General features: G+C 47.2%; 1 protein-coding gene across 1 annotated transcript; it reads left to right on the top strand.

Annotated features, from left to right (window-relative positions):
• The first annotated feature begins 13,450 nt into the window (after positions 1–13,450).
• On the top strand, positions 13,451–15,263 carry IFI27L2 (interferon alpha inducible protein 27 like 2). Its single transcript, XM_058740171.1, has 4 exons — positions 13,451–13,601; positions 13,768–13,797; positions 14,297–14,458; positions 15,043–15,263. Exons 1-4 carry the CDS (start codon positions 13,556–13,558, stop codon positions 15,243–15,245), a joined length of 441 nt encoding a protein of 146 aa, XP_058596154.1. The 5' UTR covers positions 13,451–13,555; the 3' UTR covers positions 15,246–15,263.
• The last annotated feature ends 1,879 nt before the right edge of the window (positions 15,264–17,142 follow it).

Below are 17,142 nucleotides of genomic sequence, written 5' to 3'. Positions count from 1 at the left end.
ATCAGGACTGCCCCAGTCTGTCTACAGAGCCACAAGGGGGGGGGGGGGGGGGGGGGAATGATTGTTGTCTTAAGCCCCTGTAGTTGGGGATAGCTGATTATGCAGCATTCTTGAGGCTGTAGCAAACCCATACACCCTGTGATAGAAATGAAAAATAGAATGGGGGGGGGGAAGAAATAGGGAGAGAGAAGAGAACAGGACCGAGAGAAGAGGTGTCCCGTGTGCGCTCACCGCAGCTAAAGACTGGCACGGCCCCGTGGGGTGTTCTCAGCTACAGGCACACATCGTGATGACGGACCCTGGTGTCACATAGCCCGCTCGGGATCCTGAGAACCAAGGTCAAACCAAGCCCAGAAGGAGGGGAGTCTCAGGGATGCAGGAAAGGAAATGGAGGACTGGGAGCACGCAGGACCGCAAGGGTCCAGGAGGACCAGATCTGCGCTGGAGGAGAGAGAAGATCAGGGATGAGAAGTTACCCCTCACTGAGACACTGGCACAGCTTTGGAAGGCTGGACATGGCCAAGGCAGCAAGGGAGTGCCAGGACTGAGCCCATCTCCTGTGGCGGGAACAAGGCAGGTACCAGGTTTTAGGAGGGAGGAGCCTGAGAGAGCAGGAAGAAGTGACTAGACAGAGCGTATTTGGCTTGTAGAATATCTAAATAAGTATGTGCTGAATAAATCAATGAACTCCACTTTAACACAGGCTCCGCTAACCCCACTTTGGGGCCAGGAGGCTTCATTCCACAGACCAGTAGGTGCTTTTCCCAACTCCCCAGGACGGCAAGGAACAGACCAAGGGAACCATAAAATAAGCTGGTCCCCTCCACGCAAAGGCCATTCCAGGAGGACACCAGCCTAGCTCCCGGGGGCATCGAAGGGGAAGACTGCAGGCGGAAGAAAGCCTTTCTCCTGGAAGCCTGGAGCCCACACCAGGGTGTGGTGTGGTTGTTGCTATGGATACTGATGCCGTCTTCATGCAAGGTTGTCCAGAGACTTCTCTTGTCTCCAAAATTCGGAAGAGCTGGCCCTACCGGGCCCGCATCCGGCAGGAGAGCATCTCAGATCCGACCCCTCCCTGACACCGGACGGGATCTCTCTGGGCAGGACGGGATCTCTCTGGGTTGCCCCAATCCCCTCCCCCACCCAGCCTCTGTTGCCATTTATCATGGCATTTGGACGGCAAATTTATATTCTCATATTTTTGATATTTGTTTCTTATATAAAAATACTATTTCTCAATGCAAACGTCCATGAAAACTGGGACAATGAAAGATGCACTGTGAGGACCCTACGTGTCAATAAAATGAGAGAGAGGACTTGTATCGTGAACAGGAGGAAGGTTCCAGATTGTTTAGAATGCAAAGGCCTGGGCAGGCCCCTGCTCGGTGAGCCCCGGGTCTGGGCGCACTGCAGACACCCCTCCCCGCAGCCCCTCAGTCCCCCTTGGCCAGTGAGGGAGGGCTGGGCAGGGTGAGGGGGTGTCTCCTCCCAAGCAAGAGGAGAGCAGACCCGGCCCACCTTCCAGCTCTGTCTCCTGGGAGAAGAAAGATAAAAGCCCCTAAAAGAGAAGAAATCAAATGGACAAAAGCCAAGAGATACCAAGTGGCTAGCACCCAAACCCAGTGCATGGGGGGGGGGGGGGGTCTTTATTCTTCCTATAAATACATCCCAGTTGCTCCCAAGGACCCAGACCTGCACTTTCCAGGAGTGTTAACCCCCAGCTCTAAGGGTGCTTTTGCAATTCCATACTCTCCAATGGATCTCCCAGGTTCCCGAAATAAACACCCATGTCTGATTAGCACATTTTTTTTAAAACGTAGGAGGATCATAACATGTACCGAAAACCCTCCAATTGTTCCCTATCTAACCGAGAGCAAGAGCCAAAGTCCCACAAGGCCCTGTGCCACCCACCCCCAACCCCCACACAGCCTCACCCTCACCTCCCCCCTTCCACCCCTCTGACCTCGTCTTCAGCCCTCACTCATTCCATTAGTCACATTCACTTCCTTGGTGTTCTTCAAACACCTGCTGCCCCAGGACCTTTGCACTTACTGTTCTCACTGTACAATGCTCTTCCCCAAACTGCTACATGGCTCCCTCTGCTTCTCCAGTTCCTTTAGGTCTTTGCTCAAGTCCCACTTAAGCAGAGATGCCTTTATTGGCTCCTCTGTCTACATTCACTGTTCCTCTCACTCCACTTCACTTTTCATTGCCTCAACACAATCTGACGTGTTAGGTACTTATGTGTTTGCCTTTCTAATTTTCATCTCCCCTACATGACAGTAAAAACTTTTTTTGTTGTCACTGCTCTTTCTCCAGTGTCTGTAGCAGTCCTTTTTGGTACGTAGACATGGCCAATAATTATCTGCTGAACGAATAAATGAATGAGCAGCACTAGAGACAGGCACCAAGGCCAGACGTTGGTAGGACTTCTGGTAGCTTAAGACCTAGGGAAGTGCACACAGTAGGTCCTACAAGTAGCTCAGAGCCCAAAATCTGGATGCAGCCAGGCCTCAGGGGCTTCTAGAAAGGAGAATACAGAAAGGGCTCTCTCTTTCTCTCACTCTCTGGTTTCTTTCGGCACATTTGCTCCCACTCCCCCTTATCGGCAGCCTCTCTTACTCGGCCCACAGGGACAGATCAAAGAGAACTAAATAAACAGCTGCCCCATTTCCCGTGTTACTGTAGACCCGGCTGTCCAGTTAGTTCTCTGTTTTGCTCTTTCCAGATTTCCAGGGAAAGAACCCCGCTTGGGCCCGAGTTGCCAAGTGCCCACCCAGGTCCCATCTCTGTGGTCCAGGAAGTGAGGCCATGTTCACAAACATGGATTCCGGGAGCCCGCCCTGTGAAGGGAGAAGAAACAACATTTAATGGCATGCCTGAGAGCAGGGGAGATATCCTAAAAAAGAAGGTACTGGAAAACCCCTTTCACTGTGAGATTTCTGCTCGCCCAGTAGGAGAATGGAGTAGAATGTTTGCTCCAATGAAGGGAGCCACCCTTGCAGCCCATTCAGCTTGAGATTCGTGCCAAGCCTTTTCCAGCCCTCAGAACAAATCTCCATCCCAGCCAAGCAGGTGTGGTAAATGCGTCTCCTGCCCACATGCAAGTAGGCTTCCGTTTGAGGTGCTGCCTCAAGGGGGCACTCAAACCCAGGGCTCTAACCTCCCCCAGATCCCCTCCACTGGGTGGCTGCTGGTAATGGTAAGAGGGTAGGACCTAAGGGCTCAGGAATCTTGGCTCGGCGCCCAGTGCTGCCACAATCTCTTGAAGGATGACACATGCCAGGCAAATTCATTCACGCTGTTATGAGTTGGATGATTGACTCGCACCGCAGTGTAATTTCCAGAAAAGCAAAGGCAGGAGGCCTCAGCTAGAGGCAGGCCTGAGGACTACACTGCAGTCAGGCAAAATGGGGAGAAAAGCGTGCATCGGAGACATGAACAGGGGTTAGTGGTGGGAAGCCAAAGGGCTCTGATTTTTTTTTTCCACTTGGCGTATCTAGAAGGTCTAAATGTTCTCATGAACATGAATTCTTATATAATTCACTCGGTAATGCCAATCTGGGGTTCTTATCAGCAGGGGACTATCCTGAATAAAGCCGTTTGGGACATCGTGTGCAAGTCTACAAAGGTGGCCAGATGTCTTCACTTCTCCTGAGTGAACCGTTGGAGTGGAGTCGATGGGTTGCACCGAATCTACAGGCCAGCATGTAAAACGCTGGCACCTGAAAATTCTGTCTTCCAACCCGTGAGTATGGCGTAATCTCTCCATTTTCGGGCAGGGTCCCTTCGATTTCCCTCAGCAGTATTTTTCGGGTTCGATGCACATGTCTTGCACGTCCTTTGATAGTATATTCCCGAATGGTTTCCAGTTCCGATGCTGTTGTGTCATTTGAAAACCTTTTTTTTTTTTTTTTAATGTTTTTATTTATTTTTGAGACAGACAGAGACAGAGCATGAGCAGGGAAGGGGCAGAGAGAGAGGGAGACACAGAATCGGAAGCAGGCTCCAGGCTCTGAGCCATCAGCACAGAGCTCGATATGGGGCTCGAACTCACAGACTGTGAGATCATGACCTAAGCCGAAGTCGGACGCTTAACCAACTGAGCCACCCAGGCGCCCCATGAAAACCTTTTGAGCTTATGAAGTGTCATTTTGACTTTTGCTGCCATGCTGGTTTTTGTAAATACAACCGATTTGGACAATTTTGTTGAGTTCACTTGTCAGTTTTAGCAGCTTTGGGGGCGGGGAGTCCTTAGGACTTTGTAACGTAAACAATCATGTTATGCACGAAGAAAGCTTTACTGCTTCCTCTCCGACCTTCATGCCTTTCTCCCCACGCACTCCCCTTTTGTCATTATGCGGGGTGGGGGGGCCGGGGGACCTCCGCAGACACTGGATAGAAACGGTGAAAGTGGACATCCCGCCTCCTCCCAACCTGAAGACGAATGCACTCAGTATATTCAGTATATTGGCACAAAGAATTATATTTGTTGTTGATTTTCTTCATAGAAAATTTTTGTAAGATCGTGGAAGCTTCCTTGGGGTGCCTGGGTGGCTCAGCTAAAGTCGCTGGACTTCAGCTCAGGTCATGATCTCATGGTCTGTGGGTTCGAGCCCCGCATCAGGCTCTGTGCTGACAGCTCAGAGCCTGGAGCCTGCTTCAGTTTCTGTGTCTCCCTCTCTCTTTGCTCCTCCCCCACTCATGCTGTCACTCTCTCTCTCATTCTCTCTCTCAAAAAATAAATAAACATTTAAAAAAAAAGAAAAGAAAAAGAAAAAAAAGATTCCACTTCGGGGAGAGCCAAAAGTGTCATTAAGTTAAATCTCAGGGGCGCCTGGGTGGCGCAGTCGGTTAAGCGTCCGACTTCAGCCAGGTCACGATCTCGCGGTCCGTGAGTTCGAGCCCCGCGTCAGGCTCTGTGCTGACAGCTCAGAGCCTGGAGCCTGCTTCAGTTTCTGTGTCTCCCTCTCTCTTTGCTCCTCCCCCACTCATGCTGTCACTCTCTCTCTCATTCTCTCTCTCAAAAAATAAATAAACATTTAAAAAAAAAGAAAAGAAAAAGAAAAAAAAGATTCCACTTCGGGGAGAGCCAAAAGTGTCATTAAGTTAAATCTCAGTTTGGTGCTGTGGGGCTTAGCATAAGTGACTCTATTTAGGCCCGTTGTCTGCTTTTTAGAATTTATAGTCCATTTCCCTTTTAAAGAAATTGTGTCTCTAACGAGCAAAATCTTCCTATAAACAGTGGTAAATCGTATAAATCCAGTAAAATGGTCTTATACCATTTTTAAATTTAGGTATTCTTAAACAATACTTATTTGCAAAGTTGGTTGACAAATAGAATCTTTTTCAATTTTATAATCACAAGATTAAATCTCTGACTGAAGTACACCATTAAAATTGGAATCTGAATTCTGTCACACGTACCAAGTTCTTACACACAAGTTAAATACTCAATATGCACAAATTGTTCTTAAAATGAATGCCCCAAATAAGATTTTCATTGGTTCATTTTATTTTCTGTTTTCTTTCAATAATTATAAACATCCCTAAGATCCCTAGGTTTTTTTTAAGTTACTGGCTAAGAGGATAGTTTTTAACAGGATGCTACTGCCCCCTAGAGGACATCTTGGAGATTTTTATTTTATTTTATTTTATTTTATTTTATTTTACTTTACTTTTTATTTTATTTTACTTTATTTTACTTTGCTTTGCTTCACTTTATCTTGTTTAGTTTAGCTTAGCTTAGTTTAGCTTAGTTTAGCTTAGTTTAATTAGGCACAATGACGGACGTATGTTACCAGTACCTATGTACTTAGGGACCAGGGATGCAGGACCATCTCTCACAGCTAAAAGTTATCCTGTAGAAATTTCAAAAGTCCCTTCATGTAAACAAAAAACTAACTATCCGAGCCTAGAACGTTACCGTATTTTGTACGTATTTTTTTGTAGTTTTAACGTAGATAGAATTTTTCAGTAATTGCAACTTTCTTGCAAATCAGGGAGATTGTACTTTGGTTTGGTCTGAACTTTACCAACTGAACTTTACCACCATGTGTGACATTGTCATTTATACTAAATATATATCGTGAACTTAGAACAAGGTTCCTGGCCTCACATTTCCTCGAATTCCTGGAATTTCCTGAGCCATAAGAGCACCGGGAGAATCTTTCTTTTGTCATAATATTTGGTCTCTTGTCCTCAATTCCTGAAGTCACTTCAGGGCCATGAAGGTGAAGTGTCTGTCTTGTTATTCACAACAACCCCCTCAAACACTGCTAAGCTTTTGTTAATGTGGCAACTCCTTTTGGAAATCTCCTAAAGGGGTGGGGTGCACTGGGACCAGAGCAATGAACTACAAAGTACAGGGCTGGAACTTTCAGCCCCACCCCCTCATTTCCAGGGACCGGTGAGGGACTGGAAGTGAAGCAATCACCGATGGTCAATGATTGATTCAATCATGCCTAAGTAATGAAGCCTTTATAAAACCCCCCAACGAGAGGGTCCAGAGAGCTTCAGGTTTGGCTGAACCAGAATGCTTTCGCCTGCCGCCGGGCCAGGCCCCGAACTCCATGAAGACAGAAGCTTCTTTGCTGGGGACGTCGCCCCACGCCCGACGTAGCTCCTGATCTGGCAGTTGATTCATAGCTTGACTGTCTTTTGTAACAAACTGGCAATCTAGCGAGAAAACCGGTTCCCCGAGTCCTGTGAACTGCTCTAGAAAACTAATCCAAACCCAAGGAGGGGATCATGGAAACCTCTGATTTATCGCCACTTGGGCAATATCACAAAGTAACAATCTGGACTTGTAACTGGCATCTGAAGTGGAGAACTGTCTTGTGGGACTGCGCTCTTAACCTATGGGATGTGACCCTATCTCCCCGGAGATGTGTCAGGACTGAGTTGAATTGGAGGACACCCAGCTGGTGTCAGAGAATGACTTGGTGATGTGGAGGAAAATTCCCCGCACGTTATAATTGGTGCCAGAATTATATACCATTTTGGAAAATCGTGTTGCTGGGGGCAATGTTATTCATGGTACTTGAATCAGTCTGTATTTGCAGCTGCCACATTCATGGTAACTATATATAGATAAAAGGGTAAAGATATATAGATATGTTTCTGAAGCATTTGTTTCAAATTATCAAATATAAAAAATGTTAATAACTTTCAGATGAATATTACATTGTATCAAAACTTAAATAGACATGGGGCGCCTGGGTGGCTCAGTCGGTTAAGCATCTGACCAGCTCAGGGGATGATCTCACAGTTTGTGGGTTCGAGCCCCGCATCGGGTTTTGTGCTGACAAGCTCAGAGCCTGGAGCCTACTTCGGATTCTGTGTCTCCCTCTCTCTCTCCTGCTCAATGCTCTGTCTCTCTCTGTCTCTCAAAAATAAATAAATGTGGGGCGCCTGGGTGGCGCAGTCGGTTAAGCGTCCGACTTCAGCCAGGTCACGATCTTGCGGTCTGTGAGTTCGAGCCCCGCGTCGGGCTCTGGGCTGATGGCTCGGAGCCTGGAGCCTGTTTCCGATTCTGTGTCTCCCTCTCTCTCTGCCCCTCCCCCGCTCATGCTCTGTCTCTCTCTGTCCCAAAAATAAATTAAAAACGTCGAAAAAAAAATTTTTTAAATAAATAAATAAATAAATAAATAAATGTTAAAAAAAAATTCGAAAAACTTAAATAGACACAAGCAACTTATTCATTATATTTTTCTGGTATAATAGTGCTTAAGCACATAGATATTGAAATATGTGTTATTTTATTATAAGTAATTTCCTTTTATTTCTCTTTCGTATTGCAGTTTGGGCGATATATTGCATGTAGCTAGATGATATTATCTATGAATTTCATTTCAGGATAGTGGAAAGCATTACAAAGTATCTTTAAACTTCATAAAAATAAGTAGTCATGGATCAACAACTCTGATACCCCTTTTATATCGTGGAACTGAAAAATTAAGTAAGTGGATGATGGAAGGAAAGAGCAATGTTTTTCCCTATTAGAATGGGAGTTAACAGATAAGAAAGAAGAGGAAGCAGGGTGCTTGGATGCTCAGTGGGTTGACCATCCAACTCTTGATTCTGGCTCAGGTCATGATTCCAGGGTCATGGGATCGAGCCCCACATCGGTTTCCTTGATGAACGTGGAGCCTCCTCGCTGAACATGGAGGCTGCTTAAGATTTTTCTCTCTCTCTCTGTCCCTCTCCTGCTGCCCCCCCCCAAATTAAAAAAAAAAGAAAAGAAAAGGAAGAAGAAGAGAGGAAGCAAGAATGATCCATGTGGTAATGCATTAGGGTCTGAGGTATCAGTATGAGCTCATGTTTAGTTCAACATTGATACAAGTGGTCACAAATGAAAATAACAGTATAGATAGGTGTACCCATATGGGTTAGTATACACGCGTATATTTCTTTGCTCTGTAGCTAAGAGGGTCTTAGAAGCAATGATAGCCCAGTAGCAATGAGCACACCTAGCTTGCACATATTGCTAATTACGTGCTCCAATAAAAGAAACCGGGACACCAGTACTAGGACTGGGATGGGAAATATACAAAATAAGTCTGGTGCTAAACTCACACACACATGCACACACACACACACACACGTGCACACACACACCCACATCGATGGACGTATGTCAAAGAGACACAGGCACCAACGGAAAGACTGCCAGTGGCCAAAGCTGGAAAAACTTGAGCAAGACAATAATTAAAGCAATATCGAATTATGCAACAAAGTATAAAATAAATACCAATGCGTCCATACTGAGAGGGGCGCCTGGGTGGCTCAGTCTTTTGAGCTTCTGACTCTTGATTTCAGCCTAGGTCATGGTCTCAGGGTCGTGGGATCGAGCCCTGAGTCGGACTCCACACTGGGCATGGAACCTGCTTGAGATTCTCTCCCTCTCTCTCTCTCTCTCTCTGCCCCTCTCCCCTGCCCTCTCTCTAAAAAATTTAAATTAATTAAATAAAGAAAAAGGGAAGAAGTGACCAATCTCCTGTGCACAGAATCACAAATAAGTTATGAAGATACTCCACCCTCAAACAGGTGGGGTGTAATTCCCCAATCTAAGTGTGGGCTGCAGTTTCTTTCTTCCCAAAAGAACAGTAGGGAAAGGAATGGGTAAAAGCGACTTCACAGAGGAACCTGGCAAAAACTCCCTTACTCAGCCAAGTGCTCAAGTCAACCTCAACCATGGTAAGTCCTGTTGATAGCATGTACGTTTGACATGATGTGATAAGAATGACACTCTACCAAAAAAAAAAAAAAAAAAAAAAAAAAGAATGACACTCTACCTCTGTGGTCTTCCTCCCCCAAACCCATCACTCTAATCTAATTACGAGGGGGAGAATTCAGACAAATCCTAGTGAAGGAACATTCTCCAAAACACCTGACCAGTACTCCTCAAAACTGTGAAGGTCATCAAAAGAAAAAAAGAAAAAAGGAAAGTCTGAAAAACTGTCACAGCTAAGAGGAGTTTAAGGAGACACAATGACTAAATGTAATGTGATATCCTGGATGGGATCCTGGAACATAAGAACAGTAGGTGAAAACTAAAGAAATCTGAATAAAGGATGGGCTTTACTTCACAATAATGTGCCAACAATGGATCATGAATTCTAACAAATTACCCTGTTAATATAGGATATCGATGATAAGGAAACTGGGTGTGGGGTATATTTGAACTCTCTGTACTATCTGCAATTTTTCTGTAAATCTAAAACTTCCTTTAAAAATAAAGCTTATTTAAAAATATCTCATCCTTATACAAAAACAACCACAAAATTTTATTAAGGAATATGAAAAGAAACTTGAATAAGTGGAAAGACTTATCATGCTCCTGGATGTAAAGAATAGTTTCTGTAAAGCTTTTCTTCCTGAATATTTATTTTAAAACTTAATTTCAGGAGCACCTGGGTGGCTCAGTCGGTTAAGCGTCCGACTTCGGCTCAGGTCACGATCTCACAGTCTGTGGGTTCGAGCCCGCCATCGGGCTCTGTGCTGACCGCTCAGAGCCCAGAGCCTGCTTCCGATTCTGTGTCTCCCTCTCTCTCTGCCCCTCCCCCGATCATGCTCTGTCTCTCTCTGCCACAAAAATAAATAAAAACATTTTAAAAATTTAAAAACTAAATTTCAATCAAAAGAGGAAGGTTGTTTTTTTTTTTTTTGGAAATTGAAGAAATATTTTTAAAGTTCATCTGAAGAATTAAAAGGTAGGAAGAGCCCGAATATTTTTTAAACCTAAATCAAAATGAGCAGATATTAAATCGAACACAAGTTTATAAACGTTACAACAGGGTGATACTGTTGCCAAAAGAGATAGTTCATCGAAACAGAAAATTCCAAAACACCTATCCTGGTATACGTCTACCAGTACGTGCATTTTGAACAGAAAGATAGATTTCAGGTCAGAGAGGAAATGAAAGATGATTTAATAAATGATATGAGACCAGCTAAGACACGTATAGGTATATGCAAAGCGCCCTGTATGTGCCAAACTGAATTCCAGATGAACTTAAAAATGAAACCCCAGAAGAACCTAAAGACAAAACAGGTGATGATGTACCTGATAGCTAACGGGAACAACCCTTTCAAGCACACAAAGACAAAATAATAAAGGATCGGCAAATCTGTGTAAGTATGAAAAAGTTTTGTGTTAAAAAGGGCAAAAAATAAGTAATGAACTTGAAACAAAATTCAGCAACATCCGTAAGAAGGGATTAAGAGAGTTAATATGTAATTCCTATAGATCTGCAAGGGGAAAAAAAAAATAACACCTCCGTAGGAAAAAGAATGTGAGAAGGTAACTTACAAAACAAGGACTGCATAAGCCTAATAAACTTAAAAATAGTTAGCCTCTGTTGGGACGCGTGCGTGGCTTAGTTGGTTAAGCATCGGGGCTTAGCTCAGGCCATGATCTCGCAGTTCATGAGTTTCAGCCCCGTGTAGGGTGCTGTGCTGACAGCTCAGAGCCTGGAGCCTGCTTCGGATTCTGTGTCTCCTTCTCTCTCTGTCCCTCTCTCACTAGTGCTCTGTTTCTCTCTCTCTCAAAAATAAATACGCATTAAAAAAAAAAAAAGCCTCTATTAATTTTAAAAATAAAACTGCCACATATTTTATCAGTAAAAATTGGTCTATTCAGGAATAGCGGAGAATTACAATCCCTGACACAGAACCTATGGCAAAGCCATAGGCAAGCCTGGGGAACAAAGAAATAAGCTCTTTGGGTAATGGGTAAAAGGGAATGGGTAAGTTGGGAGGGCTGTTATATAAACAAAAAGTCCGTTGGAGTCAACTGGAAGTTCAAAGGAGACTGGCTCTTCATTGGCTCTGTGGTGTGGCTCTCTTTTTGGCTGGGCTGTTGCCAGAGTAGGCGGAAAACCTTCCTCCGCCTGGGGTAGTAAAGCAATAACCAAAGTAGTATCTACTTGGAAAGTAGGTCTCTTCCGGTTGGGGGTCTGCAATTGATGAGGAGCGGTAGGGCGTGAGAGCTCCCCCTGCTGGCCTCGCAACTCCATTTTAGCGAGGTTTCCTTTTATTTTCGCACCTCATTAGTGGTACAAGAAATGTAAATAAGTCACAATTTTCCACCTTTCACCGCAAATCTTTTCTTTTTTTTTTTTATTGACAAAGGTAACTGTTGGTGAGGAATAGGAAAAAAATAGATCTTCTCACATACTTTTGAGAGATGGGTAAACTGACACAATATTTTTGGAGAGCATCCTAACAATAAATATCAAGTTCCATAAGAAATGCATAGTGTCCGACCCAACAACTCTACCTGTAGGAACATATTATCAAAAAAATATCTGTGCATGGTGACCTAAGCACTTCCTGCCACGTATAAGAACTCATAAGAACTTATAAGCACTTATCAGCACTTATATGAACAAAAATTGGAAAGAATTTAAACCCTTGGGGGGTGGGGGTGCTGATACATTAAACTACAGCACATTCACAGGATAGCTGTTTGATGATAAGTACAAAACACATACAAGTTCTGGAAAAGGCAAACGTGTAGGGACATAAAAACAGATGAGTGGTCGCCAGGGGCTGGGGTCCAGCAAGACTGACTACAAAGGAGCATGAGACAAGGTGTGGGGAGAGGGTGATGGTGTTGAAAATCCTCTGGGGCGCCTGGGGTGGCTCAGTCAGTTAAGCACGACTCTTGACTTTGACTTCGGCTCAGGTCATGATCTCATAGTTGGTGAGTTCGAGCCCCACATCAGGCACTGTGCTGACAGCCTGGGCCTGTTTGGGATTCTGTCTCCCTCTCTCTCTGCCCCTCCACTACCTCTCTAGCTCTCTCTCAAAAAAAATAAAGAAAAATAAACTTGAAAACAAAAAAAAAAAAAAGAAAGAAAATGCTCCACGTCTGAGCTGGTGGTTCCTCGACTGTAAAAGTTTGCCCAAACCCATAGATGTGTCCACTGAAAGGTTTAATTTTACCGTGTGTAAATTATATCTCAATAAACTTGACTTTAAAGAAAATCCTGTGGAAGAATATTAAGCAGCCTGGGGAAATTTAAATGACCCATTAAATGGGGAGCTTGCAAGGTAGTGTGCACATTGTGATCGGAACTTGGTAAGGGGGTTATGTTTTCAGAGTGTGACAGAAACTGGGCAACCTTGGTGAGGTAGACTGGAAGGAAATGTGCCAAATGTGCCACACAGTGGGAAATCTGCCTATAACTTTGACTCCCTCAAAACTTAACTAGTAATAGCCTACTGTTGACCAGAAGCCTCCCCAACCACCTAAACAGTCAATTTGCAGCTATTTTGTGTTGTATGCATTATACACTGCATTCTCACAATAAAGTAAGCTAGAGAAAAGAAACTCACAAGAGGGGCGCCTAAGTGGCTCAGTCAGTTAAGCGTTCAACTTCGGCTCAGGTCATGAGCTCACTGTTCTTGAGTTCGAGCCACTAATCGGGCTCTGTGCTGACAGCTCAGAGCCTGGAGCCTGCTTTAGATTCTGTGTCTCCCTCACTCTTCCCCTCTCCTGCTCCTGCTCTCTCTCTCTAAAATAAATAAACATTTTTAAAAATTTTTTAAGAAAATCACAAGAAGATAAAATGTATTTACAGCACTGTCCTATTAAAAATCCGCATATATGTGGATTTATGTTGTTCAAATCCATGTTTTTCAGGAGTCACCCGTATTTTTTCTTCACATTGTTATCTTTCTTTGTTTCTTTATCGCTGGAAACCATTTCTCTGTTGTTCAGATGCTTTAGGACGCTTTTCTCTTTGACGGGGCCACCAAGAAGGAGGGAAACCACCAGCTGGCAGAAGAGCCAGGGGAGGAGGGGGCGCTCAGCTGGAGGGACAGGCCAGCGGAGAAGCAGAGGAGTGGGGCTGCGGGGCGGGGCTTGGGGGCTGGGGCGGGGCGGGGCGGGGCGGAGTGTGAGGCGGGGCGGGGCGGGGCGGAGGGCGGGGCGGGGCAGGACTGGCTCTGGGTTTTGCTAGGGGCTGACCGCGCGGAAGGGCCTGCCCCGCGAGGGGCAGGCCGAGTTTCAATTGGAAATCAGGAAATCACCCCCGCTGGTGCTTAGATGTTTCTAGAGCTCCGCGAGGACAAGGAAGGCGGCACCATGATGAGTGAGTCTAGCTTTGCAGGGAGCTGGCAGCCTGGGCTGGGGTGGGGGGCAGGCCTCCCGGACCCCCAACCTAGGACGGGCCAGACGCCCCGCTGTTTTCCTCCGTTCCCTCCACCTATTACCTAGCTAACTCACTCTCCGTCTCTCTTCCCTTTTCGTGTCCCAAGAACGGGCGGCTGCCGCCGCAGTGGGAGGAGGTGAGTCGCCTGGATCCCCTGCGTCGCCGGGGAGGGGACTGCGGAGATGCGGGTTGGGAGGGCCGCGGGGGTGAATGTTGGGAGCAGAGAGCCGCGCTCACACTGCTCCCGGGAAGAGGACGCCTGATCCGGGGCCTGGCTGCACCCTTAGGCCTTCTAACGAGCGCGTAGAGATTTCCTTTGACTGGGGGTGTTGTTGATACAAACTGCAGTGGTATATTTCACCTCCCACATTTACACACCCACGCACACACAGTGACGGGCAGTGACTTCCCCGGTATCTCACTGCCACTTCCTGGGTGGGCCTCCCGTGACCTCTTTGTCCCCCACCTGACTCCACATCCCCCCCTTTCTCTTTGCTTTGGGACACCCCCCCCCCCCCACCGAGTTGCCGTGTCCCATCGATGTTCAGAGCAGACAGGCCCCTGAAACTGCCAGGGAGTTCGGGAGGGGTCCCTTCCCCTGGCCCGCGCCCCGACCCAGCACCTGTTCCCCGCAGTTGTGGCCGTGGGGGCCGTGCCCATGGTGCTGGGCGCCATGGGCTTCACCGGGGCGGGAATCGCCGCCTCGTCCCTAGCGGCCAAGATGATGTCCGCCGCCGCGGTCGCCAACGGGGGTGGAGTCGCCGCGGGCAGCCTGGTGGCGACGCTTCAGTCGGTGGGTAAGTGTTGGGTGGGCGGTGGACAGGTCGGGGGAGGGGTGGGGGAGGGCAGGATAGTGGGGAGAGGAGCAAAGCGAGGAGGGCGTTCACCCCAGAGGCTAAGCCTGAGGGAGGGCTCAGCTCCCTCCAGTTCCGTGGTTCTCATCCTCCCGGGTCCTTTGACTGTCCCTCACTGTCCTCTTTCTGGCTCCTTCTGAGTGAAGTTTGGTGAGAATGGAGGGGTAAGGGGCTCTGAGAGGGAGAAGAAGGGAAGGAGCCTAGGGCTCTGGGTACAGCCCTACCCAAATCTGACATGGGGGTGGCCTAGGTGGGTCCTTTCCCCTCCCGGCCTCAGTGGCCTCCTGTGTAAGGTGAGGGGACCGGTCGCTCACTGGATCTTTGGCTGACTGTCCTCTGTCTCTAACTTCCCATAGATTCACCCCCTCTCCTGTCTTTGCCACCTCCAGCATCGTCTCCCCAAAGTGGAGCCCTGGGGGTTTCAGAACCTAGTGGAGGGATCCAGGTATCTGGGCCTCAGACATCCAGAGGGGTCGGGGCCACTGGCCACTGCAGGTTCCAGTACTCACCCTCTGTCTATTCCTCAGGGGCAGCTGGACTCTCCACATCATCCAACATCCTCCTGGCCTCCATTGGGTCAGCTTTTGGAGCCTTGCTTGGAGGCTCAAAAAAGGAACCTTCTTCCTCTTCCCCAGCAGAACCCGGGTCTGAAGGGGAACAGCCAGGAGAAACTGAATCCCAAGTTCAACCTCCAAACCCCCCGCTCAGTTCAGAGAAACAGGAGAAATAAAAATCATGTGTGGATGCACCTCCACGTCTTTGCTCCTTGCAGCCCTGTTGGGGGGGGGGGGGCGGGGGGGGACTGGAGTTTTCCAAATCACCCCATCCTCCCCACCTGCCTTTTGGAGGGGGTGGAGGCAAGCTAAGCACAGAATCAGTTGGCAGGAGGCTTTGATTCATCCTAGTGTCACAAGCGATGACCACATCCAGGCTGTATACACCCAGGACCATTCTTTGGCCTTCTGTGGGCCTCACTTTCCCCCCTCATTTAGTGATGGGGGTTGACAAAAGTTCCCATTGGGCAGCTGGGGTCAGGGGTAGCCAGGATACATATTGAGCCACTGACGACAGAGCACTTTGCCCTTCCTTATGTATGGACACTAGACATCCTGGCTTTGAGATCAGGCAGGGAAAGGCCAGTGTCTTGCTCATATCAGGATGTGAGCAAGACACTGGCCTTTCCCTGCCTGACCTCAAAGTCCCGTGGGGAGGCTGGCAAGCAAATCACTGGGACAACTTAGTATGTTGAATGTCACAGTGGGGCTCTGGGCGCTTCCAGGCAAGGAGACTGAATCACTAATGGTCACTACACCGTGTCTGGAAAAATCCTCCAATTCCTACCCTGGCAACAGGTGCGATTGGTATCCCCTGTTTCCACTCAAGTCCACAGTGAGGGCTTACTTCCTGCCAGAAAGGTCTCTTCTCTGGAGTTGCTGTTTGTTTTTAAGAATGAGATATAACATAAATAGAAATAGAAATTCTACAACTTCTGCTTACACCCCAATAAATAGTCTGGGGGCCTCTAGGGGCACCCTCTGCATTTTGTAGACTCCCACTTGTGGACGTATCCAAAGGAGAGGCCACTTAGGATGTAGAAGGCTGGAGAGAGCGTCACTCCCAACCTACAACACGAAAAATCCAGACAACTTACTGTGGTAGACTCTGGGTCTGGAGTTCAAGAGAGCGGACGCAGGATTGCAATGTGAGAGAGGCTAATGTCCAGGAGGAGACAAGAGCCCCGAAGAAGGGTCTTTGCTCCGTTTTTATTAAGATCGGAAGGCTTACAAGCGTCATGGACGTGCAAAGAGAGACAATGAAACCCTGACCATTAGCTCATGGGTGTGAGGGAAAGGGGGTTTTGAAGATATGCGGTGTTAGAGGAGTTTGGGTCAATACAAAACAAAATCCTGGCACTGGGAGGAAGGTTGTTTACAGCAGGCATGGGGTGCCACCTCTGTTTACCTCAACTGGCCTAGGGGACAAGAAAGAGCATGCTACCTCCGGGTCAACAAGGCACCTTTCTTTTGCTATTACTTCCTTTCCGGGCAACTCCGGCTGCTGTGGTCTACAGTCCTGTTTTCCTGTTTTGGTCCTTCCTGTGAAAGCACCTTTCTGCGATTGTGCTAAGTTGGGGGGCATTTCCGCCCTGAATCCCTAATCTTGTTCACCTCATTTTTGATGCTTTCATCCCAAGGCTTTTCTATTCCTATACCTTTGTCCTATACTGGCTGGCCTTTGCCCTGTTGACCCAATCTTGTTTACCCAAACTTGGGTGCGTTCATCCTGTGGCTTTCTAACTCTTTACGCCTTGTTAACCCATCGGTGCAGGCTCAGGGAATTCTTAAGCTCGTTCCCCCACGACCTACAGAAAGCAATTTTATAAAATGTATATCAACTTTAAAATAAAAATAAATAACTTTTCTTGAACCCCTCAGAGCTGGCCGGTCTGCTGGGTGCTCGCAAGAAAGACTTGTGGGTAGGCAGAAACCCACAGAACACTTCCCTCGCGGAGAGGAGGCTGGGGGTGGAGGCAGCTACAGCCTTACCTCCCTGCTCCCCTGGGGGACGAGAGCCTCATGCTGCTGGGGGTCGGGCAGTAAACCCCTAAGCTCCCAGAACACAGGTGA

This window comes from Neofelis nebulosa, chromosome 7, assembly GCF_028018385.1.
Source record: "Neofelis nebulosa isolate mNeoNeb1 chromosome 7, mNeoNeb1.pri, whole genome shotgun sequence".
In the NCBI taxonomy this organism is placed as follows: Eukaryota; Metazoa; Chordata; class Mammalia; order Carnivora; family Felidae; genus Neofelis; species Neofelis nebulosa.
This window is presented reverse-complemented; position numbering and strand designations above follow the sequence as displayed.